Here is a 27,976-nt window from a genome sequence, read left to right on the forward strand (position 1 = left end):
CCTTGCCTTCTTAGCCTAGGCTTGTGGAAATACGTGTCTCCCCTCCTCCAGCCCTCATCTTGAGTGCAGAAGGGTATCTTATCTGTGATATGCTTTAAAACAGTATAGGAGCAGAGGAGTGGGCGGGGATAGCTGTGGACCCAGATGGCCCTGGATTCCTGGTTCTTGAGCTTGGCTGTGGAGAGATGGGGCAGGGGCAAATTACTTAGTCTTTTCGGTATTGGTCTAAGGATTTCCATAGCACACACTCAAGGTTGCCATACTCAGCAGCATTAAGATTTGGAACTAGATCATCATCATCGTCATCATCATCATCATCATCATCATCATCATCATCATCATCATCATCATCAATGTTGTCATGAGGGTCTGTCCTGTATATTATAGGGCATTTAGTCATATCTCTGGTTTTACACATAGGCCAGTAGCACACCGCCCCTCCCACCCCAGTGAGACAATCAAAAATGTTTTCAGATATTGTCAAATGTCCTCTGGGAGAAAAAATATCATCTCCACATGAAAATAGAATCACAGCTGTAGCTTCTGAAATTCAGGAACCTGAGCCTCCTAAGTCCCGTGTTTTGTCTGTGAAGGTTGTTGGGGTATGCAAGAGGGAAATGTCTCCTGAGCATCTGGCGTGTGTGAGGCACTGTGCCAAGCTCTTTCCCAGGTTGTATCTTATTTAACCCTCAAGAGTCTCCACAGGAAGGTATTGCTGTCCCCATTTCACAGGTGAGGCAGGGCGCAGCGCCAGTGAGGGCGGCATGAGTGTCCTTTGAGCTCAGCCTCCTCTGACTCCTCATTTCTGCCCCTGGCGGCTCCTTTTCCCCACCCATTCCTGGAACAAGAATGAGCTGGGTTCTTGTTTCTTTGAGCAAAACACCTTTGTTCTCCCAACTCCTCACACTTGAGAAGATTGTGGAGTTGGGAAAATAGAAACGACAGGCACAGAGTAGCAGCGGTGTTCTTTTCACCTGTCAGGAAGAGGGACAGTGGCAGTCAGCTCTCCCCAGCCCTAATCATGGGGGCTTAGCTGACACCACCACCTTTCCTCCTCCCTGAGAAATGTCTCAGCAGCGGGCCTCTGAGCCAGCACTGTGCACTGCCACTTCTGGAAGGTTCTCTGTCAGCTGTACAAATGGATGATTATGACTGTTTGAAATGAAACTAGGTACAGGCTGGGAGTAGGGACCCTTCCCTCTTACAGAGATGGCTTCACAATGAACCATCCTCAAAGCAGAAAGCATAGAGTAGGCATAATGGTTTATGTTTCTTCCAGTGCATGTTGATTATGTGTGCAGTTCTGTGGATGGAGCTGAAAAATTCTCCACAGGAGGAGGGAGCTTGAGTCTATGGCACATATTCAGAAGAGCAGTAGCTCCTGCACATTTGGGTGCAAAGTGACCAAGAATCCTTGGAAAAAATCTGGTGAAAAGCTTATGGTCCCTTTTCCTAGAAAAATCCATCCATATATATATATATATATATATTATATAATACATATTACATAGTACATATAATTATGTGTATATGTATAATATATGTGTATATATGTATATTGTATATATATATGTGTGTGTATATATATATATATATACACATACATACATATATAGATAGATATATATCTATATCTATATCATGGGGGGGCTGAACTCTGGTCCTGGATGCTGTTCCTCAGCTCTTCAGCTCAAGGCTAGCACCCTACCACTTGAGCCGTGTACCACTTTCGGCTTTTTTCTGCTTATGTGGTGCTGAGGAATCGAACCCAGGCCCTCATGCATGTGAGTCAAGCACTCTACCACTGAGCCAACTTCCTAGCCCCCATATTAAAAAAAAAATTATTTCACTGTTGGTGCACTTATTCAGGGAACTGTAGGCCCGACACTGGACAGAGAGTGAAATATTTCTATGTTTAATAAAGGAGGCATGACTTGTTAAAGATTGTCGTAGTGCTTGAACTATGGGCCTGGGTGTTGTCCCTCAGCTCTTCAGTTCAAGGCTAGTGCCACAGCGCCACTTCCGGTTTTCTCAGTGGTTTATTGGAGATAAGAGTCTCACAGACTTTCCTGCCCAGGCTGGCTTTGAACCGCAATCCTCAGATTTCAGCCTCCTGAGTAGCTAGGATTACAGGCGTGAGCCACCAGTGCGCGGCTGGTAAAGATGTTTTAATGGTTTTAAAAATGTCCATGTTCATTGACACTGCTAATTCCACTGCTGGGAATTCCAAAGAAATCAGAGCCCTCCTCAGGGCAGAGATGTGCACCGAGGCAAAGTATGCGTGCAGGTGTCAGCAGAGAGGGCTTTGTGTTCCTCTGGGAGCTGGGTTTGAATCCTTTAGATCAGTGTCCCCCGTATGAGTAGACATCTAGAGTCTTTCTGTGGAACTGCACTGTCTGTGGGATAGCCACCAGCCTCATGGTTAACCCAACACTTACTTTACATTTTACAGTGAAACCTTTACTTCCTTGGGCTATGAAGTGCTATTTCAGATGTTCAGTAAGCCCATCCGCTAGTGTCTGTATTAGACAGGGCAGAGACACAACATTTCTGTTGTCAGAAACTGTATAACTTCTGTTGGGCAGGACCCATCAGGCTTCAATGATTAATGAAGATCTGGGAGGCCGGGCCCACATTTTCATGGCCTCCTTGCATCTTGGCTTCTGGTTCCACACAAGCTGTCTATGCAGCTAAGAACTGTATCACGTTGATGTCTCTCCTTCTAGAATAAAAATCCATTCACATTGGGAATACACTGCAGTGGAGTTGTGTTGCCCCTAGATCAGTATCTTAACTGTAGAATCATCATCTTCCTCCGTGCATTTTTTCTTTCTTCCTCTTGTCTGTCTTATCTCCCATATGGCCTCTTTAATGGAAACACAGAAATCCCATATGTTTCTTTCTGGATTTGGAGTGCCGGGTGATACCCTAGCCCTGGAGAATCTCACCTTCCATACCCAGCCTTCTCAAGACATTATCCCAAAATAGTGGGAATATTCTGGAGAATTAGGGAATTCCCACCTAGTTATAGTCGTATCAAAACCGTGGGACTGACCCAAACATACCTGGGGGATGAGTTGAAACAAACGGTGAAACATTCATCTCATTTAATCATTAAAATGATTGCAAATAATTTTCGGAGATGTGGGAAATTCTTAAGCCAAGAAAGGCAAGAGTTCCACATTGCACACCTAATGTCATTTGCACCCTGTGAAAGATTTTAGAGAAAAAGTTGGAAGGGGAATACAGTGTCTGGGATGTTAGCTGGCTGTGGAATCATGGTAATTTGTGTTCTGTTTATACTGTTACATTTTAATGTTTCTATAATAAGCACATGTTTACTTTTGTTACTAGAAATAGCACAAGTGACATAAACATCACAGAAGGCTTACTGGGCTTTGCTTCTTAAAGTACCAACGGTCTGTATTACATTTCTGCTGTCTTGTTTTACCAAGTGTCAACAACCTGCAGGCTGAGTTAGGCCACATTTTTGCCTTGCGGAAGCAGCTGGAGCAGGATGTGCTCGCACATCGGAATTTGCAAAAGGCCCTGGAGGAACAGATCAGCGAAATTCGGAGGCGAGAAGGTACACATCCCTTCCATGTATTTCCCTTTGGATTTTCCACATGGAGGGCCTTGTCTGAAGTGATTCCTAGAACTCTTTTGAAGGTGGCTCATCTAGTCTTTTATTCAGCCTCGCTTCAGCCTTTCTAGTTGAGGGGCATGGTGAATTATTGGTTTTTCAGCAGGTCTGTGGCAGGATTGTTTCCTGGCCGCCCCTGCTGTTTCCTGTCTAGAAAACCTCAGAAACTCGCAGTCCCTTTGTGTGGTAAATAACCATCATTGAGTGGGCTCAGCCTGCTGCACAGACCTGTGGCCAGATTGCATGTTGAAACAATGTTCTTAGCCTTGCAGACTCATCCAAGGAGCTGCAGGCTGCAGGTCTGTGCCCATCACAGTGGCTCCCTCCCTTGCTAGATGTTGAGCCTCTTGCAGTCTGGGTTGGTGTCTTATCTTTCTGTAGCTCTTGTGCAGTGCCTGGCACTGGGGGGGAAAAACTGGAGAAAGCAGTGGTTTGGCATTTCTTTGGTACCTACTGTATCCAAGGCACAGCACTAAGTTCTGCCTTAACACCTGGGATCCTTATAGTAGTCCTGCTAGGTTGAGTAGGTATCAACTTAACTTTACAGGTAAAGAAGGTGGGCTGGAGGTGGGGTGGGTTGATTTGCCCAGATCTGAGCCAGGGGTATGTGCCTTTGAGATCCAGGGCTCTCAGTTACTCCACCCTATATTGGAAACACACCAATACTTACCCGTGTTTGTTAAATAAAATGGCATGTGTGGGTGTGAATATCCGCTCTACTTCTTCCTTCATGATTAGAATGTGGTGTGTGGTGGCTGGGACCCTCTGTCTGGCTTCAGCAGGCAGGTTTTTAACTCTGCCTGCTTTCCCATGAGGGCTTTGGGTCAGGAAAATACAGCTGTTTGCCTTGAGTTCTGATTTTTCTGTATTCTCACCTAAACAGAATCACTTGCTCATTTAAACTGAAGTCACTATTTGCTTGTACCATTCATAATGGTCTCCTGTCTCAGCATTTGATAGACAAATCATAAGTCAGAATTGGCTACAGAGAAAACTTGCAGCCCAAGATGAAGCCAACATTGGTATATCAGCCTGTAGAGCAGAGAAAATTGCTTTTTTTTCTCTGAAGGTGGTGCTTAAACTCCCTGTGTGTTTTCCTGCCCCTTGCCCTGTTTTAAGGGGATTTTTTGCACTGGTATTGGGCTTGGAAGGCTGTTGCTGATACTCTTTTTCTCCTCCCTCTCTACCTTCTTATCTTATTTTGGAACAGAGGAACCATTTTCATTTTATAGCGATCAAACATCTTATCTAAGTATTTGCCTTGAAGAACCCGATCGGTTTCAAGTGGAGCGTTTTTCTCAAGAAGAACTTAAGAGAAAGGTATTGACTATTAACTTTTGTGCTTTTTGTTTCTGTTGTTGTTTGTTGACTCTTGGGTTCCTGATCCCTGAGGTGTGAGGCTCTGAAAGGTATTTCTTCTCCTCTTCTCTGCTGCTCTGCTCCTCTGTGTGCTGCCTGGCAAGACCTCTCTTCTTCGCCTCTCCCCGCCAGGGCTGATCATCCTGCCCAGGGTAGAGCCCTCAGCCCAGGCCTGCTCTTCTTCAGAGGGTCGTCTGAGAGCAGCCAACCACCTTTCCTTGGGACATCCATCTCTCCTCTGCTTCTGATCCAGATTGATGTCCTTCTGTGATTGGTCATTATCTGGTCATTTAGGCCCTATTTATTCCTGATGCCTCTGTACCTGGGACACAGAGAAGGAGCTGGCAGGTGGTTTTTGAATGCATATAGTTCCCAGTTTCATTGGTACACCTATTTTTAAACTAAGCTTTTCAGTTTGCTAATCATGATTTGGTTTCATGGTTCTAAGAACAACCATTGTTAAGAATAGGAAATGTAATTTATTATAAAATTATCCTATGTGTGGGACTGAGATTCTGTCATGAAGTAGTTCACATTCTGACACAGAAGACAAAAACATGAAAACAGATAATTTCAACATGGAGCACAAGGAATGCTGTAAGAGGCGGCTGTGCAAAGTTTTGAGGTAGCAGAAGAGAAAATCATCCCTTGCTTAGTTGAGAGAAGCTTCTCAACAGATCCAGGTTTTGAAGAATGAATATGAGTTTGTTTAGGTAGAAGGTTTTCTCTGCAGAGAGAACACAGTCTCTATAAGGCAAAGAGATAAGAAATAGCAAGAAACACTGTATTTGGGGAACAGCAGGGTGAAGAGCCTTGTGGCAGTGTCAATTTTGAAGATGTAGACAGTGGGGAGGATGGTAGCACCTGCTCAGACAGATGAGGCTGGGCCAGGGTGGCAGGTAATGCACTTGATAAGCACTGTAGATCAGAATGAATGTCTCGTCTGTGTCTTTCTTGAGTACTGATCAAATTTTTGTTCATATTTTGATGTATTGAACATCTACCATGTGTCGTCAGGGTGGGATTTTCCACTTCATCCCAGGGCTAATGTTTGTCCCAATTAGGATGTGTTTGGAAAATTCTCAGAGTTTGAAGTTTCAGGAGACCAGAGTGTCTGTAGATTGCCTGTGCAGCCTAGCAAGGCCTCTACCTGAAGGAGGGCTCTAGCTGGAGCCTGGGGATTGCACCTGGGGGATCCTGACCCCAGGACCTGGCTCTTCTGGGGTCAGCCTCCCGCCCCATATGTTCTGACGCTTTCCCCTTGTTATTTCTTAGGTGCTTCTCCAGGGATCCCAGCTGGGGTAGTCAGCTTCTTCATGTCCCATGTTCCATCTTGGAAGATGGGACAAGTATCCTAGCCTGTCCTCCTGGTCAGCATTTTTGCAGGGAGTGATTGCTTAAAGCTTCCACGAGCATTTTAGTAATTATATATTACTTTCTGATGGACAACCCATTCTTACCGACAACGTTAGATAGGTGTACAAAGAAGGAGCTCCGTGTGGTTACATAAGGCTCTGACACAGTTGTGGGAACTTCAGCCCTGGAGTTTTTCTCTGGAGGGCTCCCCTGGAGTGTGGGTGGTGTGGGCTGCCACTAACTGAGCCTGAAAGAGCTGAGCACCTCAGTGTGCTGTGCCCACCAGTCTGGTGACTTGCTGTAGGAACCCTGTGTACAGCTGGGGGCAGCTGCGACTTTGGGTAGGGCTGGCCCACTGGCGGCAGTTACAAAGGTGGCTTCTTTTCTCCCAGGTCAGTGACCTCATACAGCTCGTGAAGGAATTATACACAGACAACCAGCACTTGAAGAAAACCATTTTTGACATCTCCTGCATGGGTGTTCAGGGAAATGGCAGACTTGAGTCCACACAACAGACAGAGGTAAGAAGAAACCTGTGGTCATCTAATTGCAAAGACAAAGCAGCTCATTTCTCTCTCAGGGCTGCATCTGTCCTGGAGCTTGTCTCTGACTGAAATTCCCTTTGTTGTGCCATGGGATGCCGGGACCCTGGTTTGGCCAGCAGGTCTGTGTGCAGGCCTCCTCTGGTTCCAGCCATGTCTCCATTGTTTGGTGTGTTGTGAGGCTTTTTGGGGGCAGTACTGGAATTTGAACCCTGGGATTTAATGCTTGCAACATTCTACCATACGAGTTATGTCTCCAACCCCTTTTTGCTGTAGTTATTTTTCATGTAAGAGTCTTGTTTTGCCCAGGCCCAACCTTAGACCATCATCTTACTACCTGTCAGATGCATAGCTCAAATTATAGTCATGAATCACCACACTTGGTTTGTTGTTGAGATAGGGTCTCACTAACTTTTTCCCTAGGCTGGCTTTTACCTGAGTAATTAGGATTATAGATATACCTGCCTTTGTTGTCCTTTTGACTGTAACCCAGCCCTGGGATTGATGCTACAGAAAGCACATGTAGAAAAGAGGTGTGGTCTCACAGGGACCTGGAGAGGGGCCATGTCATCTGGATAATTTGGCCAAGGTAGATGCAGTCTTTATCAGTCCATCAGCATTGGAACACAGCTGTATACATACCCTGTGTGGAGGCTCACCCTGATGATTTCTGGGTCTCAGTGCTGATCTTTGCAATGTGTCATCTCTGAGACTCGTGTGTAGTGGGTGCTGCCCAGGTTAAGCCCTGGAGTTGTGCTAGTAAGGAAGGGAAGATCACATACTGTCTCTCCCTTTAGCTCTTGCTGGCCTACCTCCCAGGAAGAGGCATGTCCTGTGTGCAGGCACACTGTCTCTGAAGCCTGTGGCTGTTCTCACCGTAGGTGCAGAAGAAAGCCTGGTTGGGTTGTCTTGAACTCAGCCAGGAGCACCGGCTGAGTGCAGGTTCATGTCTGGCCTCATATCATTTCTTGGGAAAGGTTTGTCAGCCTCCAGCTGTCTCCTCCCACCTCCAGAGTGGGAGCTGCTCAGAGGTATTTACGCTGCGCTCTGGCCATCTGCTCTCTTCGAGTCAGGGATTATTATTGATCTTGGCCTCCAGGGCTCCAGATAATTTTGAAAACCAAGAGTAACTGCAAGCCACTTAGGGAGAAACAAGTCTCCTGGTTTGCTTCCTCTGAGGCAGCAGTTTGAATAAGCAACTTGTTCCTCCCCAACTCCGCTTGAGTCGTAAATGGCGAATTTTGTTTGTTCATTTGCCCTTTGTTAAATGTCCCGTTCTGTCCTTTGGAGCACACTAGCTTTTTCCTCTGCCCACTCTGAGATCTTAATACCAGCCGATTCTGATTTGAGTCATTTGTCAGATTGCACTTCAATTTGATGTTCCCTGCGAATAGCCTTGTGCTTTCCAGCACAGTGCTCAGAAGATCTGCATGGGAAGATGGCGTGCTCACTGCAGTTCAGAATGGAGGAGGAGAGGGCAACTGTGAGAGGTGGTAGAGGGGGAACGGCAGAAGAGGCCTGCTGTTCAAGGAGGGCATGTGGGTCTCCCGCTGCCAGAAACAAACAGGCAGAAACAGACCAGAGCTCTTCTGTTGTCCACGGCCGCTGCTGAGCAGCAGGGCTTGCTGAGCAGGACTGGGCATGGTGGTGCATCTCTTGGGTCTCATAAATCAGAAGAGGAGGGAGATTGAGGAAAAACAAATATATTTTGTGTTTTTAAATTCAGAAAATGCAAAAAATAAAGACCCTCTGGTTCCATCACTTTAAAACAGACACAGTTCACAATTTGGACTTGTCCTGTGCACTTACATTGTAGTACAGGTGTGTGTTCTGTTTTCTTCAGTTGTCCTAAAGCCAGGGCATCTTCTGCCATCATAGCCTTACTCTAGTTGGAAAATTTCATTTCAAGTGATTCACTTTTTAACAAATCACATACTAAGGGTCTTTATTACAGTCTTTCTCTGAGCCTAGGATATTTTCCCTTAGACTATATTCTCAGGTGTATAATTACTAGGTCAAAGGACAGATATAGATTTGCGATACACATAACACTTATTTTCAGATACTTTCCCCTAACAGCTTCTAATTTTAAAAGGGGCAAAAGTAGTTCAGGGTTCCCAGCAGAGTTTGTCCTGTCCTTTTTCAGATGACTGTGCTGTGTGGTGGGAGGTGCATGGCCCCAACCTTGTACTTACTTGATGGCCGTTACTTGCTGTAAAGGAGGTGTGGAGGGTCGTTCAGGGTATGTCAGGGTGGTGAGCGTGGACAGAGTGTTGTGGGCAGTCTGGGCACCTGCCACCGCCAGGTGATGGGGTGTGTGAGAGGCGGGACTAGCGCAAGGACTTGCCACTGTTATTCCTGGCCTGATTGTTGTCATTCTTAGGTGGCTAGAAGGTTGGGACTACATTTTGTTTGGGAGAAAAAACATGGATAAGGGAACATAACGGAGCTCAGATCTGTGTAGAGTCATCATGTTGAACAAGAAGTAGATCTTGTGTGACTGTAGTGGACAGTAATGGTGCAGAAGCAGAGGGTGCTGTTTGAATACTCTGAAGAGCAGTAGGATAAAGTCTGCCTTGTCAGACTAGATTTAATCTCCTTAAAAAGAGGAGCTTTGTATCAATTCAGCTTCCTAAGTTATCATGAGTTTTCCATGACTTACAAATCCCCTGGCATGGTGCCTGGCCTGTAGTAGGCACTCATGGAAACACAGCTATTTTTTTTTTTTCTTTTAGTAAGTTGGTGACAGATAACTGGCTCTGCTCAGTTGCCTCAACACCTGGGCACTAGGCACTTCTAAAGTTGAAGGGATGTAAGGATTTCCTGTGATCTTGGAAGGATGCAGGGTTTGTGTTTGTAGTTGGCCCAGGCCTGGATCGCCCACAGGTCTGACAAGCTCAAGGTCACGCTGCTCCGCTCTTCTGAGGGTCTTTCTTTGAGTAGCGAGAGTGGGGGGAGCCCTGAGAACTGCTTGGCTCCAGTTCTCATTCTGAAAACATCCTTCTTCGTTCCTTGTTCTTTCAGCAGTGTTTTCGGGGGCAGCAGGTTCTGATGGGGAAACTGAGGACAGACATGGCTCTACTATGTCTACTGTGTCACAGAGACCAGTGTCCAGCTTACCTTCAGGGAAGTTAGTAGGGAAGTTAGTTCTGCAGAGGGAGGTGTCACATCCTTAGAGCACAGGAAAGAAAGATACACAGCAGCATTTCCAAGGAGTTCATGAGAGTGAGAGGGACAGGGTGATCTGAGAGTGAGCAGAGGAGAGAGGGCGTGAGCAACGAGGGAAATGGAAGACTGGCGGGCACAGGGAGGTGTGGCTGAACTTGCCTAGGCACCGTGACTCATAGCTCTTTGACATCTTGTGCCTTTACCTTTGAAAATTGCTAAGGCACACATAACATTAGGGGTGTTGCTGTGTCCGCAGCATTGATCTGACCCCTGCTGGAAACAGCTCATTTTGATTTGGACGAAGTCAGCAGAGGTAAGGAGAAGGTGAGGTTAGCGTTTGCTTCAGAGTGTGGAGTGATGGGGTGGCTGTGGTTCTGGAAAGGCAGAATGACTTGAATGCTTGGTAGATTTCCACTTGTGTGTTGAGGAGCTGTCTCTAGTCCACAGTGGTAGGGCAGGGCTTCTGCATGCTTCCTGCCTCACCCCCTGTGGGTTTTACCTCCTGGCTAGAAGGTCTTCAAGACCTTGATGGGTAATTCAGATAACTTGTTGCAGTGACACTTTCCAGAGGCTTGGAGAGGGAAAGAGCTTAATGACCAGGCTTCTGGGGACTTAGGGAGGACCTTAAAGAATAAAAAGCTCAGAGAGGGTTGGGGGGTACAGTACTTTCCTGCTTTGCACAAGGCCCTGGGTTCGATCCCAAGAAAATAAAGCAAAGTCAAACCAAACTGAAAAGATGAGAGAAACTCCCCCCTGACAATTTATTATGAAAAATGCAGATTTAACAGAATTTTAAGGCAAACATCCACATACTGTGTGTGTGTGTGTGTGTTTTGGGGAGAGGGTGTGATTGTGGGGCTTAAACTCAGGGTGTACACGTTTTCCCTGAGCTCTTTTGCTCAACGCTAGTGCTCTTTGAGCCACAGCTCTATTTCCAGTTATTGAGGGGTTAGTTGGAGATAAGCGTCTCACAGGGACTTCTCTGCCTGGGCTGGCTTCAAACTGCAAACCTCAGATCTCAGCCTCCTGAGTAGCTAGGATTACAGGTGTGAGCCACCAGCACCCAGCCACATACTTTGTTTTTAATGTTCAATCATTTTTTAATGGACACATAAAAAGTAGTGGCAGTAGTGGCAGTTTTTATACCACTGATAAGCTATATAGAGATGGTGCCCCGAGCTTCATCTGCAAGGGATTGGTCTTTCATCAATAACCTTGTCATCCAGGGCTAGCTGGAGGGTGGTACTTGAGTTGCTAACAAGAGATCAATTACCGGAGCTTTGTACCCCTGCGTACAGCCAGCAACAGCTAGCCCTGCCTCTCTGGTAGTCTTCTCTCTCCCTTAGGAGGTAACACCGCCACCAGCCTAACTCAGGAAAAACCAGAGAATGAAAAGGAATGAATGTTGTTTCTCTGACCTTCAAAAGGTCAGGGTCACCACCTGTGGGAAGGGACCTCAAACCTTACTGTCTTCTGGTCCTCAAGAGTTGTTACTGCCTGCCATCACCACAGTCATGATGTGGCATACCTAGGAAGGATGATCCAGCTGCCAAGAGAGTTCAGGTGGACAGTGGTCCTTGTGGGGAGAATGATGAAAAGCATACACATATCTCTTGTCTTAGGACACCAGAGGAGAAACAGAGCTTTTTTGTACTGTGTAACTGGTCTTAGAGTTCACAGAGGAAGAAAAGCCCCCCAGATAGTCCAACGTTCACCTCCCAAGTAGCTTGGATTACAGATATGTACCACCGCACACAGCTGCTTTTCTGTTTTTGAGATAGACTCTCACTAACTTTTTGCCTGGGCTGGCCTCACATCTTTCTGCCATCTTTCTGTCTCTACTAAGTAGCAGGGATTACAGGTGTATACCACCACACCTAGCTTGTATTAGACTTTTGTATAAATGTTATCATACACTATTCTCTTTTATGTAGCCTTTTTTCACTCAGCATATACCATTCACCCAGTCAGTAGTTCCTCTGCATAAATATCTGTGTCTATATCTGTATCTATATATTTGTGTGTGCGTGTACATATAGTTTGTTTGAATAAACAAACTGCTGTCAGTAGACACAGGTAAAGGTAATGTGAACATTCACACAGCGGGCTTTGTGTGGACATGCCTTGTTTTCCTTTGGAATAGAATTCTTGAGTTGTATTTCATAAGAAATGGCCACTGCTGTGTTTCTGCCAGCTATTATTAAAAAGCAGGCTGAGAGAGGGGGAGAATTACCATTTTTTCCCACGTGGTTTATTATTTTTATACGTTTAACAATGAATTTGGTTAAGTCCTAGTTGGTCTATATCACTTGAGAATGTTTTAATAACAAGGGAAGAAGCCAGTAAAGAGGATTACCATGTGTTGTAGCATCAAAGCATCATGCATGTCTGCTGTACTCAGTCTCTGACAGGGCTGGGGCAGGAGGGGCATTGGTTCTCTTTGATCCTGATTCACATTTGCATGTGATAGGTTGCATATGTTCTGACCTTTAGACCTTTCTACAAAATGACATTCTAAAGTTGGCTGGCTTCGTTTTACTTTTCTTCTGACAAAACAAGATTTTTCCTCTAAGAGGAAGATCAGAAGAATTTGAACTGGGCTGGGAGAGTTGTGGGTGTAATTGACTGAACCTTGGAACTCATAGAATCCAACTGTTGATATGAAACCATAACTATCTCCTATGTACAGCTGCCCCACAAGTGAGCCGGCATTCTGTGGCTTTAACCTGTTCAGTGCAGAGCTAACTGCTTCCTTGGCACCATAAGGTTTGGAAACAGCTTTGTCTTCCTTCCTGGGCATGGCTACCCTGACTGCTATTTTGTACTTGGTTAATCAAGATGTCCCATGACTAGAATTTCTGCTGTTGTGGAGAGCTGAGCTCCTGCTAGCTTGAGAACTTTATATTGTCCGTTCTGGAGAAGGTAGAATACAGAAAGAAGCTTAGCGATTTATTCTTCTTTAAAGCACTTGAGATTTATGTAGTTGCTGTAAATAACTGTCCTTCATTTCTAAAAGCATCAAGTTATCATCAGGCAAGCCTGATACTCTTCTCATTAGCCATGAGGACTTTTTGTCAGCAAAATGGCAGCGTTGCCAGGACTGTCCATCTCTGATGTGTGACAGTCTAACAAGAGGTTTATGCCCTGGCTAAATAAGGGGAAGTGATGAATAAATTGGGCACACCATAAATTTCATTTACTGCCATTTTTTTTTGCTGTTTGATATTTTCAATTCCATCAAAAGCTATTTCCCAAAATCTTGTTACTTTTATATAATCCAAAAGTGGATTTAGCAAAGGCAGAAATGGCAGCAGCACAACAGACTGCGTATTCAATTTACGGCCGTGCAGAAAGACCACGCCAGGACCAGGGAAATGCCGTTAGTTATTTCTTGGGAAATCTTGTCCTTAAATTATGCTTGATCCCAGGCAGCTGTGTGTGATTTGTTAGAACCAGCCTCTCTAACTTTGGTTAATTTTTATTTCCTGGCTTTGGCATTTGTTTCTTTCTGCCTCTTTTGTTTGTTTGTTTGTTTGTGTTTTTGTTCTGCATTTTGGATAAAAGACATCATTGACGTACTCATGCATATTCATGCTGCACACTGTTTTTGGGTTGCATTTTCACACCATTCCATGCTCCACATAGCTTCTGGCTAGCAAGGAGGACGAGGACATGATCAAAATTGAAGAGGATGGCGAGAACAATTTCCAGAGTGACCAGCGATTGCAGCAGAGTAATGAGGTATGAACATGGCAGTTTTCTCCTATTCCATGTGCTCCCCTCAGTGCCTAGCTGGTACGGTGTTCTATCTGGAAAGGGTCCAGTGGGTTTTTGCTCATTCCATACTTGTATTGAGTGCTTGCTGTATGCCAATGGAAGTCAGAAGTCATGAAACATGAGAACTAATGCAGATGCAAATAAAAATATGGTGTTTGTATACTAATAGGGAATGGATATTGGGTTAGGACAGATGTTTTGCTATCTAATCCAGCCTGTGCATTTTATTAATTAGAAATAGGCCTGTGAGGGGAGATGATTATTCCAGGCACTGAGTAAGTCAGTGACAGAACTGGCACAAGAACCCTTGTGTGTATACTGTCTCGAACTCTCAGAGGATTCGACTGCAGTGTAGGGGACCTCAGTGGTGTCAAGCAGTCCTCTGGAGCCCCCTAATCTGGAAGCAAGGTGGATGTCATCTGGGGATTGTGAGAATTTACTCCTGTTTCAATAGAATGCTCTTCCATTCGCTTTACTATTGAACATCTGGAGTGTACAGTCTTTAGAAACATTAAGAACGTCACAACTGGATGCAGTAGAAGCTGGGGGTACTTGTTTGTCATTTTGGATATTCAGTATGCTCAAGTTCATGGAGTCCTGAATTGGAGATGCTAAACTGTAGACAATTTTGGAGAGTAAAGCAATGGAAAATGAGGGCTTTGGAGTGAGATACACCTGATTTTGAGCCTTGTTATCACACTGGTATCCCTGTGACTTTGGCTACACCTCTGATAACCTGTAAGTGTGAGTTACCTATCACTGGTGATAGTAACACTTCTGTTTAGGATTATTTTACTACTTAAGTAGAAAGGCAGCTAATAAGTTCTTACTAAATGATAAATAACTATTTTTAGGATTACATTCTAGATTTTTCCTTCTTGTGCTTATTTGGTAGACTTAATAATTAGATTGGGGGCAAACAAGACCCTATAAATAAGTACTCATTTATGTGGGTCTTGTCTTCCATTTAACAAACCTTAATCATCTTCCCAGTGTAGAAAGATGGGGGTGATGGCTGGTGTGTATATCACCAGCAGTAATGAAATCAAGAGGAGTTATTTATAGCCCAGTAGATGAAATTTACAGCTTTGGATAAAGGAGAGAAAATGCTAATTGTAACACTTCAGGACATGCCCAGAACAGGCCTGAATGGATGCCTCCCCAGTGCCACCCCTCTGGGATCCCAGTGACCCAAGAAGGTAGATTCACAATTACATCTTTGGGGGAACTGAGCTCTCCACCTTTCTTAGCAAAGCCACTAATTAGTACACATCCTTTGACTAAGGTAGCATTCTGTGTGTAATGAAGAAGAGGAGTAAGAAGTATGTGATAAATGTCCACAGCATTGTTGATGACATGAGTTCTATGCCTTTCTTACGGAATCACTTTTAAGGAGAGGGCTGTGGGGTAGGAGAATACATGTCCATGGTGCATCTGTAGCTAGCAGACTCTTAGCTTGACTCGGTCATCTTTCACTCATAACCGCATCTGGAGGTAGCATACTACCCCATTACACAGGTGAGGAAACTGAGGGCAAGAAGATACAAACACTTCTTCTGCCTTACAGGGAGCATGAGCCTGTTGGACCTGTGTGCCTGCACCCTCACATCCCCCTGCTCTTTTCCCTTTGTCTCCTTCATACTTTTACTCATTCGCCCTCTTCTCTTTCCCTTTCCTCTCCCCCCCACATCCCTCCCCTCCTTTGTATTTGTTTGACCAAATACTTTTATTTGCAGATGATAGAGGACCATGCTAAAGGAGGCTGCAAAAATGGATATTTAAGGCACACAGATGCCAATATTTTAGACCATGATGGAGTCCCCAAGCCTGGCCACCGTGGAGACCAGCGCCTAGAAGAACTTCTGGGGCTGCTTACTCCTTTCTTCCATGAGAAGGCCTCATTGCTGCTGGAGTCCAGGTAGACGTGGGTCCAGGCGTCACTTCGCCTCTCTGGTTTAGGGGGGAGAACATGCTTATTTTGCTAAATGCTTTTAGGTGCACTGTGCATTGTACCTGAGGGAGCCCCTGAAATGGCTTGGAAGGAATCTTGCCAGTCATGCAATTAAGTAATTAGGCTGTGCACTGGGAGGGGACTTCAGCAGTGCCTCACACCAGGGCCATTATGAAGAGAGAGAGAAAGCTTTCCTGGAGAATTAGTCCTGGGAGCCCTGGGAAGGCCTGCCCAGCTGTGAGGAGAGGAATCAGCCCTCCTGAAATCTTCTGTTTTCATAGTGGCTTAGAAATACCATTGTAGTTGTACTTCTGCTATTTTATGTTAAACTTGAACTAGAATTCTCATATCTGCTGGGAGTCATTCCCACGTGAGCAAACACTACAAGTTGTTTTTCTTGAAACAAAAACCAAGAAACATTCAGTACATTTGTATTTTGTAAATGAATCCTTTATGAGCCATTTCTCTCCTTTCAGACTCTCTGTCGTCCACTCATGACAGCTGCTTGAGCTTGGCAGCCAAGCAAGTGCTGTGCCTTTATTCCCAAGTGCCTACTTTGTCTGACCACTTCTCAGGGTTGCCATGAGGGGCAAGAAAAACATGTCTAGTTTGTAGTGGTTCTTTTGTAGTTTGTTTGGTTCTCTTCTGGTACAGATAGAGAGCTAGAATCAGAAACTCCTGTCACAACCCTTGGCCAGAGCACAGCACTTTGGTACTTTGACATCATAGCCTGAGCCTTGTAGATGTTTCATTAGCTGGAAGGAGCATGGAGACTTGCTGTTCCTGTGAGCTCATCATGCCTGACCCTCCTCAGTCCGATGCGTGAGTCCCCTTGGGGGTTATTCTGGCTTATTGTCACCAGAGGTGGTGCTCCAGAGGTGGAGGATTTCCTACACATCAGGGTCCCCACTTGGTATCTGATGCAGAAGACAACACTTGTTTGTCTCTAACCCTTTATGAAGTGAGGTAGATTGGGGGGGGTGCTGTTTTTGACCCATGCAGTGCAGAGTCCAGTGGACAGGAGCTCAACCTGTGTAGCCCCTATCTACTTTCTTGTAGACTCAGTCTTCCAAATTTGTAGTTTTCAATCTCTTGATTAAAAAAGAATTGCACCTAGTTTTGAAAGAAAGTACTTTATGAACCAGTGCTACAAGCATTCCTGTGATACCTGTATCCAGTTACCTGTTCACTCCTTTGCAGCTTTCTTTCCAGTAGGCTTTCTGCCTATTGCTGGCCAGTGCTGGTGTTAGAATAAGTTTCATCTGCCAGCCCAAACTTGCTGCTTAATCTTAGTTTCTGAGTACTGTGTTTTGCACCACTGCCTCATGATGGGGTCATGGGCCCCAGGGCCATATTGAGGGCCCAACCTATGTACATGCTCTGGGCTAGCACCCGCTAAATGCTTCATAGCCTAGTCCCACTGGCTCTCATAACAGCTTTGCATGCTTTGTCAGTAATCTTACAAAGATGGGAGGTGGCATTGGAAACTCAACATTCCCTTTCTCTAGTTTGTGGTAGTGCTAGTTGGAGAATTTTCTGGGAATGATAGTGTTCTTGTTGGTCAAGGAAATACTTGTCTTCTGTCTAGAAAATTCCTGTATTGTGGACATACTGTAATTGCACTGGAAAAAGCAGGTTTAAAATAGACAGTCCTGGGCTTCTGTCCTGCTCTGTTTAGATTCTGAGCCATCTCTCTGCCTCTTTTTTTCTTCATTTGTGAAGGTTTGGGGTATGAATGATTATACTTATTTATCCTGTAAAGATCTTTCTTTCCTTTTTTTTTTTTTTTTTGCTAGTCATGGTGCCTGAACTCTGGACCTGGGCGCTGTCCCTCAGCTCTTCAGCTCAAGGCTAGTGCTCTACCACTTGAGCCACAGTACCACTTCCAGCCTTTTCTGCTTAGGTGGTGCTGAGGAATCGAACCCAGGGCCTCATGCATGCAAGGCAAGCACTCTACCACTGAGCCACCTTTCCAGCCCCTATCCTGTAAAGATCTTAGAAGGATTAAATATAAGTATAGATTCACATCAGAGCCAAGTTACATTTTGGGATAGTACTGCTTCAATCATGTCTTATCAGTTATTCCCACCCTTTCCCATTTACCCAAGTAAGATCCATACTGTGTGGAGGTACAGTGGCTACATGATTTGTGCCACTCTGTTCGGTACTGAGCCTATTCTGACCACCCAATGCATATCTCTGATAAACTTAGGCTCAAACCTTCCCCTTAGCCTTTGATCTCTACTACCTTCTAGTCATCCAGGCTAAGGTCTAAGGAGCTAGCGGAGTAGCCAGGTTTGGAGCAACTAGTTAAACCTCTCCATCTACTAGGATGGAATGATGTGGATTATCTGCTAGTTACATTAGCTTAGCTAGTTGTCTTGCACTTGGCCTCCATAACAACTCATTTGTTGAAGGTGGAGCAAAGTCAGTTGATCAACGTTGAGGCCTTGGCTGGCTGGTTTTTTCTCTGCTATGGCATTCACCATGTGTGGAATCCCTGGCCTTCTGTTTATATGCCTCCAGTCCCTAGAGGACATGGCTCAGGATTCCACCATCTAAAGGTTTTAGTCTTTATATTCTAAAATGGTGTGTGACATTTGACAGCTGAAAAATTATGGACATTTGAAAGGGAACCACTTGGGATGGTATGTTATTTGAGATTTTAAAAAAGGCTAATATAACTTTGAGCTTCAACTAATAGAAGTAGAGAGGCCACATCCTAGGAGACCTGATTCTGCTCCTTGGGCATGGTTGAGGGACAGGTGAGGTATCACTGGCATGTGATGCTAGCAGGGGGTTCAGAGAGGTCAACAGAGAAACTGCCAAGGGGGCTGGCTTATTTTGAATGCAAAGAAGAAGACTTGGCAAGTACTTGAAGGTAGATTGCGTATCTGAGACCTAACCATCTTTAGAACCTTGATGCAGTCAAGTGCTCTTGCTGCACACATTCAGGAGACATGTCACACTTTATATTTCTTGTCACTCATTTTGAAATGAGCACTCAGCATGGCACAGCTTCCTACTACCACCCCTCCTCTTGGTCTATATGTCATTGAGAAAACAGAAGCAATTGAACTCTACCCACTGCTTGCCTCTAAACCCTGCCTTTCCTTCTGCTGGAGTAAAATAGCCCTGCTTCTAGAACTAAGACCAACCTTTCCCTATGGCTTAGTTTATATCCTCTCAGCTCCTTCTCTTTTTTGCATCACTAGTGTTTTTTCTTCTTATGTAAGCATAAAGCATGCCTTTATTTCCATTATTTCTATCTAAGGCAAGATTTCTTGAAATAGCAATCTATATTTACCCTATTTACTTTCTTCCCTTACCCGTTCTAAGTGCTTTCATACTCTTCACTATAATTCTTAAGTCAGCAACAGTTTCCATGTTGTGAAGTTCAGTGGCCAGTATTTGCTCTTCAGTAACAGCTGTTCTCTCTGGCCTGTTATTCTTCCACCTTATCAGCCTGCCCTCATTCTCCTTTGCTGGACAGTGATGGTGTACCCCAGAGCCATGTTCTCAGCCCCTTTCTCTACTCTGTCTTGCCACCCTTTCTTCAGAATATACTGTGTGACTCCCCAGTTTATGCCCACAGCCCACATATCTCTCCACATCACACAGCCCACTCTACTCTGGACATTTAGACCTGGGTATGTGATAGACATTTCCATACTAATCTGTCCAGAACCCAGCTCCTTGTTCTAATCCATTTCTTCCCTGTTTACTCTGATCTGTCACCTCCCTAATTTCTTTTTTTTTTTTTGGTGCCATGCTTTTATTCAAATGGTAGGGGGAAAACTACACTGTACCAGGAAATAGCAAATGTGACAGGATTCTACAGCACAGCATCTTTTAGAAAACCTGTAAGCAATGCTTTGGGGTAGACAGGTAAGCACACCACACACTGTACACTGCCCAACGGTGGCCATGAGATCCCAACCAACGAAATCACCTCCCTAATTTCTGTAGGTTCCTCAATTCCCATCTTTGCCATTATACCTCCAATTTACATTCATTATTTCATCCCTTCACATCTCTACTCCTACCTTTTTGGTCCAAGTTGCTAGCATCTCTTGCCTTCCTTCTTGTGTTCCTGTTTCCGTTTCTGTCCTTCTATAGTCTATTCTCTATGGAGTAGCCAGTGCTCTTTTTAAAACTCAGAGCAGGCCACATCTCTTCCATCCTTAAAACCCTCCAATGGATTTCCCTTGTTTTTGGAGTGACATTAGAGGTATGTGCCATTTCTCTGTCTTTATCACCCATGACTCTTGCACTGAGCCTTGTCCACATGGACCTTCTTTCTGGCCCACATGCATCCAGTGTTCTCACCAACGGGCCTTGCAGGGTTGTTCCCTCTACCTGGCATGCATGTTCCTCGACAGTTAACTAGCCATGGCTCAGCAAGATAGCAGTTCTGTAAAGATGCCTTTCCTTACTACTCCCTTGGTTTCTTTCTAGATTTCATCTGTCCTCTCTTTCCCTCCCATTCGTAGCACTTACCATTACCTGATGTTGTCTTACTTATCATCAATATGCACATGTCAGTCTCTTTTCCGTAATGAACGCCACCACCACTGTTCTTCACCACGCACAGCCACTGCCTTTCATGTCAAGTGGAAAGAATGGGATAAATATTTGAATGAACATGCAGATAACTGGAAACTGGAACTCATGGGGGAAGTAAGTTTAGGAAATTTGGACAGAATTAGTGCTCCCTTGGAGTCAGAATATGCTGGATTCTAATCTTTGCTCTGCCACTTTGCTGGGGAGGGGTGTGTGTGGAATCCTCAGTCTCTGTGAGCCCTTTTCTTCCTCTATAAAATAAGGTTAATAATAGTTCTCATCTCAATCTGAGTGAGGATTTCGTGTATTTAAAGGATCTGGCACATGGTAAGTGCTTAGTAAATGTCAGTGCCTTTCCTTACACCTTCTGCCTAGTACAGATGTATAGGAAGGGCAAAGAAACACTACTTGGGCCTCTGACAAGACCCATGGACTGAACCATCCCAAAGGTCCTGAATATAGTGACAGCTTAATGAGTCCACTATTGAGATTTCCAGCAGAGTCACACTTAGCTGTTTTATTTAATAGCACCACCACTTTAGTGTATTGCACTGGCCTTCTTTACCACCATTTATTACCCATTTGTAAAGTCTTTTTTCCTGAGCTTTATTGTGTGTTGTTTGGTGGTGAGTAACGGTCCTCCTTTGTATAGCTGAATAGCAATTGTCATTATTTCTTACCTATATTAAAGAAGGAAAGGGAAGGACATTTAGTTTAACATTTCCTGATATTTGGAATGCCAGAGATATTTTTAAAGTATGGTGTAAAGATAGTTTGTGCTGCTTAAGTGATTCTACATTAAAAGTAAGCAGTGTGCCATACATTTTAGTTTTGGCTTTAATTTTTTTTAAAAAATCCCATTTCAGTCTGCTGAAGTTGTTTAATTTGAATTGAGTTTACTCTGCCCTTGATCTAGAGAGATCTAGATATGAGAAGACCTTTATCCCTGCCCTTCCGGGACACAATAGAGGAAATAAACATGGATACTATCATTTCTTATAGTCATAAAGATCCGAGGAAGGGGAGGACAGGATTTGTGAAATTGGACTTGGTAACATCTTCCCTATCTCCCATGGTTTCATGAAAGAAGATGGGAAGAAGGAAGAAAAATAAGTTATGTAACAAAGGTTGATGCTGTTTCTTTACTGACTGTGTGGCTTCATCCTGGCCTACATTGGCTTTCTCTTACAAGGTATTGACCGCTGTCCAACTGTCCTCTGCCTGGATCCTGCCCCTTCTAGCCTCATCCCGGTAATACCTTGTCTTGACTTCTTCACTTCCTTGTTTTTCCTTAGGAATCTATTTTCTTCCTTTACCTTTGGATGATTTTAAGTATTCTTATTTCAAAATCTTTATGATTTCTCTTTTCTTTTTCATTGCTTGGATTTTTCCCTTTTGTAAATTGTTTTCTTCAAATAATTATGAAAGGGATTTCAGTGTAACATGTTAATTTCTGTGTACAGTGCATCTTGATCAGAGTCCTTCCATCCTTCTCTCCCATGTACCCCATCCCCATCTGTCTCCTCAAATTTCCTAGTTCAGTTTTCATGTATGTACATCGAGTATTACAACTGTATTCGCCCATCATTTCTTTTTCTGCTCAACTGCCTCTCACCTTTAGTCCCCACCCTTCAGTCAGGACATGTTTCAGCTTTCTGGTCTTGAATTTTTTTTTTTAAGCATAATTTTTATGTACAAGTTCAGTTTGCTTCGGCTAACAGTCCCTAACCTTACCTTCCTGACTCCGTAGTGATTTTAAAATTGTCTTACCAAGGTCTTACTAAGGGCCTATGACATTTATCTGGTTCTTCCTGCATCCCAGGAGTTGAATTTCTGTCTCTACCGCCTTCTTCATTTGCCTTCCATCCAGGCTTGTTTTCTCTATTTCTGATGTTTGGATACTTCCTTGTACCTTGGCTTCATTGCACTATACTTTGAGGCATTTGTGTCGGGAGGTAGGGGGTGGGGTGGGGTGTCTTTTCTGGGATTAGACCAGAGTGCTGCATGCTGCTCTGCAAGCCTCCTAGGGGCCCTCCTGTTCTCATCGTGCTGTGTAAGACTTCACCTCCCCCTGCCAAGCTCCCCAGCTTCCTCCTTCTCCACACATGGTCATCTTGCTGTCCCCGCACAGCTCTTCCATCCTCTCCCCCAATAAGCTGCCCTCTACTTCAGAAGCTCTCTCTGACATCTTTCCCTGCACCCCCAGTCTGGACACAGCCTAGTTACCCTGTAACCCTCCCAAACCTATTGGCATTCCTGGCTTTAAGACCAGTCTAAGTCCTACTGGCAGTTTTGGGTCTGGTACCTACTGTAGTGCTGGGCCCAGGAACCAGACTTACAAAGGAGACTTCAAAAAGACTCCATAAGGCACCATTCATGTATTGGCTTAGTTTTGGGTCCTTGGAAAGCAGAGTCCAAGATATGTACTTGGATGATTTGTTTGTGACGTGGCATTAGGCAACGTGAAGGCAGGCTCAGGAAGCATAAGATAGGGATGGCAGTTAAGCCATTTAGGATGTGTCATTGGTCTAGTGGCTGCTCTGGGCACCTGGGACCCTACCCTTCTGGGCATCCCATAGGGGTAATTGAGCCTGTGCAGGCCCCTGGAAAGATGGAGCTGGGGACATTGACCCCACAGTGCTCTTTTCACTGAGATATTCTCCCTGCTGTTAGAGGCTTCTCTGGAGGTTTAAGCTTTCCCATACTTCCATAGTGCTTTTCTGGCTGCTTGAAAGAAGTCTGAAAGACTTCCCACCCTCCCTTCCTCTCTCCCTCTTTTCCTCCCTCCTTTCCCTCCTTCCTTCCTTCTTTCCTTCTTTCTCCCCTTCTCTCTTTCCCTCTTTCCTTCCCTCCTTCTCTATCTCTCTATCTCTTTATCTTTCTATCTCTCTATTCTGGTATTCAGGTAGAATACAGGTCACCACAGTTCTTAAGCAGGAGCTCTACCTCTTGAGTCACATCTAAGTTATTTTGCTTTTAGTTTGTTTATGAGAAAGAGTCTTATGCTAGCATTTGCCCCAGGCCAGCCTTGAGCTATGATCCTCCTGTTTCTGATTTCCAGGGAGCTAGGATTACAGGGATATCTGCTACACTCAGGTTTTTACTCATTTAATTTTTAACATTTGCAGTCTTGGGTGTCAAACCAGGAACCTTCCTTGTGCTAAGCAGATGTCTTACTCTCAGTCTCTGGAGCCATTTTTATCTACCTTCAAAGCCAATGTGCTTTCTGTTATACCTGCATGTTTGTTAATGAGGCACCCCTTCATCTACTTACTGAGTACCTAATATGCACCGTGGTGAATCAGATCACCTATGGACGAGCCAACTCGACATGGTTCTTCCAAATCTACACTTTCCCCTCAATGTAGGAATGGGTAAGGGCGGTGGTGGGTGGGGTTGGGCAGAGTTCCTAATGATTCCCCCTTGCTCCTACCTTGTCCAGCCTGCATTCACATATCCCTGTAGCCCACACATTGGCTGTATACCTTGTGTCACGTTCTGCCCTTCTTCATGAAATAGCCTTGTGTGAGTACTGTGAGTTACCTGGGAGCAAATGCTTGGCACGAGTTTTGTTGTATTGTGGGGGGTCTTACTATGTTTAGTTTAGATCGAATCTGTGCAGGAGTCTGTGGGGAGATCTTGGGAAGGAAGCTTATCATTCTCACTTCTTCCTTTGGAGAAACAGGCCAGACCTTCTGAAAGCTCTACAAGAACTGCTTCTGGGGCGGATATACCTGGCAGAGCAGGAAGCTTCTGGAGAACACGTTGATGGTAAAACAGAGAAGATGCTCAAGCAAATTGCTGTTCAGCTGAGAAGAGAACTTGAGCATTCTGTCCCAGCCAGCCCCTTTGCCAAGCCACACGATGGGCTGAAGTCCCCTTGGAGGGCCCAGCTAGTGAAGACAAGTGAAGTGGACAGGACGGAGATGAAAAATGTCTCTGTGCAGACCGTGGCTGTGGAGGAAGACCCTCTCAGGTTCACTTATGAGGGGCAGAAAAAGGCTTGGGAAGATGTGGTGGCAGATGCCACGTTCAGCTCTGAGCCCCAGCCAGAGAACTTGTGTGGGATGCCAGGGATGCAGACCACTCTCCTCTCCTTACCCTGTGTGACCAACAAAGTAAGTTGTGCTAGATATTAATTAGGTCTTTATTTTGCAGAAACAGAAGACTTAAAAAATCATCTCCAATGCCACTACTTTCTTCATGGGGAAAGTCTCATGTGTCTCCTTTGTCTGTACCGCTCCTGGCCTCTACCTGGAGGAGTATGTCCTTTCTAACCATCACCCCTCCTTGCCCCTGCCCCTGTCCCTGCCCCTGATTCTATTTTGGTTGTTGTTGCTATCAGTACTGGGCATCGAAGGAAGGCAAACGTTCTTCCACTGAGCTACATCTCCAATGATAGGGCTTTATCACATCATTTCTATGTTTCCTTCAGAAGAAACACCCTCGTGGAATCCTGTTCTTATATTGTGTATAGCTCTGTCTTTCTCATTTTGTGTCTGGGACGTTTCCCTGTGGTGACGGCCTTAGCATTCCCTTAGAGAGAATATACCAAAATTCATACAGTGTTGACCTACTGAAGACACTTCCTTCTGCAGGTTGTAGTGAAATGATAATAACCCCACTTTAGAGTAGGGGATTTAGTGAGAACCCAGGGATTATTTAGGAGGACTTTTGTGGTGGAGAGGCATTCTGAGGGCTTGTCTGCTTGGAGGCAGGTCCTGAGTGCTCATGCTGACTAGAAGTGAACATGCAGAAGTGAATGTGTACTCTTGGTCATTTCCTTGGTCATTTCCCTGTAGCCTTGGGGACCTAAAATGGTGGGTGTGTAGGGGAGGTGACTGAAGGTATGTTCATGTTGATCTCTCTCGGTCCAAAGATAATCAGATATTCCAGATGGTTGAAAAGCAGACAAGCCTGATTGGATTGATGTAGTGGTTCTTTTGGAAAGAGGTGCTGGGTTGAGATTCAGTGTCAGGGAGATACCTTCTGTAAGAAGGAAATAAGTTGTGTTTCTAATAGAACCCATGGAAGGCTGAGAGATTGTTTCCAATGGCTGTTTTGTAGCTTAGAAATCAACTGTACACACTGCTTCAGAGCAGCAGAATGGAGAATTAAGTTTATTTTCTGACCATTAAATGACTGCTTTTGTGCATACCAAAGAGAGTTAGATATATCATTAGCAAAATTGCTTTTGATTGTTTTAAATTATGCGCCCAAACTGTAATTTCCAGAAAAGGGTTTTCTAAAGATATCGGTAGAGACCCCGAAAAAAAATACACTGCCATTATATTAATGGTACTCAAAATGCAAATTTGTGCAGTTTGGCTGGAATAGAAGTGCTCTCATTCTCTCTAGCTCCTTTGGTTCGTACCTGTATATTAGGAAAACTAGGTGGTTTTTTTTTTCCCCTTTGTTTTTTGTTTACTTTTACTCTATTGTATGAGAGATGCCATTCTGCTTCAGGAAAATTAGATAATTGAATGGGCTTAATTTTCCAAAATATATTATATGTATATATATTTTAGTTTGAAATTATCTCCACTGTGTTTTCTAAAGGAGATAAATCTTTATTTTTAATCATCTGCCACATATACCAGGGATTATGCTAAATTTTATCATTTTGTTTAGTCTTCTTAAGAAGTATTTGAGTTTGGTAAGTATTATGTTCATTTTACGTGAGAAGACATGTGGGCACTAATAGGCTCAGCAAACTGTCCAGAGTGACTTAACTGGGCAATGTCAGGGAGAGGATTGGAACTTGCCGGGCTTCAGAGGTTAAGGGAAATGTTAGTAGTCTGCCTTCCTTGGAGGGAGTAAGGGCCTCTTATCTGTAGTACCTGCGGAATAGAGAGAAGGTAATCATTTTCTGGATGGTTTGGTAGTATCAGAATGGTTAATCTTGTGATTTAAGCTAGAGCTGTGGTATCCTTCCTGTGAGACAAAAGATGTGAGACAGGCCAAACTGCTCCCATGGTTTAGTTACAGAGGCACAAGGATGGTCTTGCACAGATCTGCCTGGGGTCATTTTGGGCTGGCCACTGACCTGCGTTGAATATTCGAATAATAAGGCACCTGCGTTCTCTCCTTGGCTTGGATGGGTCATTGTGACCTAGACCAAGGGTGGCAGGGGTCTGCTGAGGAACCTTGTACGTGACAAGGTAGGAGCTCAGAGTGTGAGTTCCTATTATCCTTCCAGTCCCCAGTAACACGTTCCAGTCTTCCATTGTTATTAGGGTGGTAGGTGGGACTGTTGGGAGGCCATAAGGCAGCATTTTGTGTGGTGTTATTTTAGGACCGGCGTTAGGTTGGCTGACGGCAGTCTTCCAGCTTGAAATTGGCGTTGGCATTTGTGCACTTGCAGATCTCTTCTGCTGCCATATGACACACAGATTTGGATCCAGGAATAAAGACTGGTGGAGACCCAGGGCCAGCAAATGTTGTTATTTCCCAGCCCTCTTTACTAAAACATCTGCCTCCTCCCAGGTGGACTCTGTCACCCCCTCAGACTGTTCTTGCCCCAGAATTTGCCCTCTCCTCTTCTCTGGGACTCCAGGGCTGATGGCATCTTACTTCTCCTAACTGAGCACTGGAATCTTAAAAACTGGTTTGAGCCTGACCCTCAAACTTTCTTGCTGTATTACGTTGGACTACTTGGAGAACAGAGGTGCTACCATCCCTTATCCTGTGAGCTCTGAAAAAGCAGTTTATCTGAGTAGTGTGGGGAACTGCTTGGAAGCACTGTGCATGTAGGCGGCAAGGGTCCTCACACTCTTCCTGGAGAGACTAAGATCTCATTTCTCAGGTCTCAAGTAGTTTCTTTTTTAATCTCAGCTTTCTTCTCCATTATTTAAAAAAAATAATGATGACATTCTGCAGTTCATCCATTTCAAGGGTATAATTCAAAGACTTTTAAGTCTATCCACAGAGTTATACAACCATTGCCAATCAGTGCTAGAACATTTCACCATCCCTCAAAGAAACACTGCACTCATTTGCAGTCAGTGCACTTTTCCCACTTGCCTACCCAAGCTCTGTGCAACCACTAATGTGCTTTCTGACTCTTTAGATTTGCCTGTACTGGACCTTTCAGATGGGCAGGATCTTCCAGCTGGTGGTGATTGGTGGCTGCCCCTCCCTTAGCGTAGTATGTTTAGGGTTCACTCATATTGCCTCATGGATCAGTACTTCATTATTTTTTTCTTGCCAGATAGTATTCTAATACCACGTTTCATTTGTCCATTCATCAGCTGGTGTGTCATTGGGCTATTTCTACTTTTTGGATATTAAGAATAATATTCCTATTCATGTACATGTTGTTACTCACGTCCACATTTCCCTTTGGATTTATACCTCGGAATGAAATTGTTGGAGCATGTGGTTATTCCAAGTCAAACTATTTTGAGGAGTTGACTGCTTGCCAAGCTGCCGAGTGCCTTTTATAACCCACCAACCATGCATGAGCATTCCAGTTCTTCCACATCCTCACCAACACTTGTTACTGTCCTTTTAGTTGTAGTCATCCTAATGGGTATGAAGAGGTGGTATTTTGTTGTGATAGCACTTACATTGTCCTGATGACTAGTGATAGTGAGCTTCTTTTTCTTTTTTTTTTTT

General features: G+C 44.5%; 1 protein-coding gene across 7 annotated transcripts in view; it reads left to right on the forward strand.

Moving 5' to 3' along the window:
* The window catches only part of Cdk5rap2 (CDK5 regulatory subunit associated protein 2), a 186,205-nt gene that overhangs the window by 101,946 nt on the left and 56,283 nt on the right, over nt 1-27,976 (forward strand). For 3 of the 7 annotated variants that reach the window (XR_001175598.1, XR_001175597.1, XM_013030170.1), the window contains exons 16-21: nt 3,456-3,586; nt 4,854-4,963; nt 6,751-6,879; nt 13,714-13,809; nt 15,582-15,763; nt 24,039-24,477. Coding sequence is in view for 5 of the 7 variants with exons in the window: in XM_013030170.1 (XP_012885624.1) it covers nt 3,456-3,586; nt 4,854-4,963; nt 6,751-6,879; nt 13,714-13,809; nt 15,582-15,763; nt 24,039-24,477 (1,087 nt within the window). In the remaining 2 variants the exon portion in view is untranslated. The remainder of the gene's footprint in view (nt 1-3,455; nt 3,587-4,853; nt 4,964-6,750; nt 6,880-13,713; nt 13,810-15,581; nt 15,764-24,038; nt 24,478-27,976) is intronic. The other 4 variants (XM_013030173.1, XM_013030169.1, XM_013030171.1 and 1 more) reach the window with 3 other exon arrangements.

This window comes from Dipodomys ordii, unplaced genomic scaffold (genome assembly GCF_000151885.1).
Source record: "Dipodomys ordii isolate 6190 unplaced genomic scaffold, Dord_2.0 Scaffold127, whole genome shotgun sequence".
NCBI lineage: Eukaryota > Metazoa > Chordata > Mammalia > Rodentia > Heteromyidae > Dipodomys > Dipodomys ordii.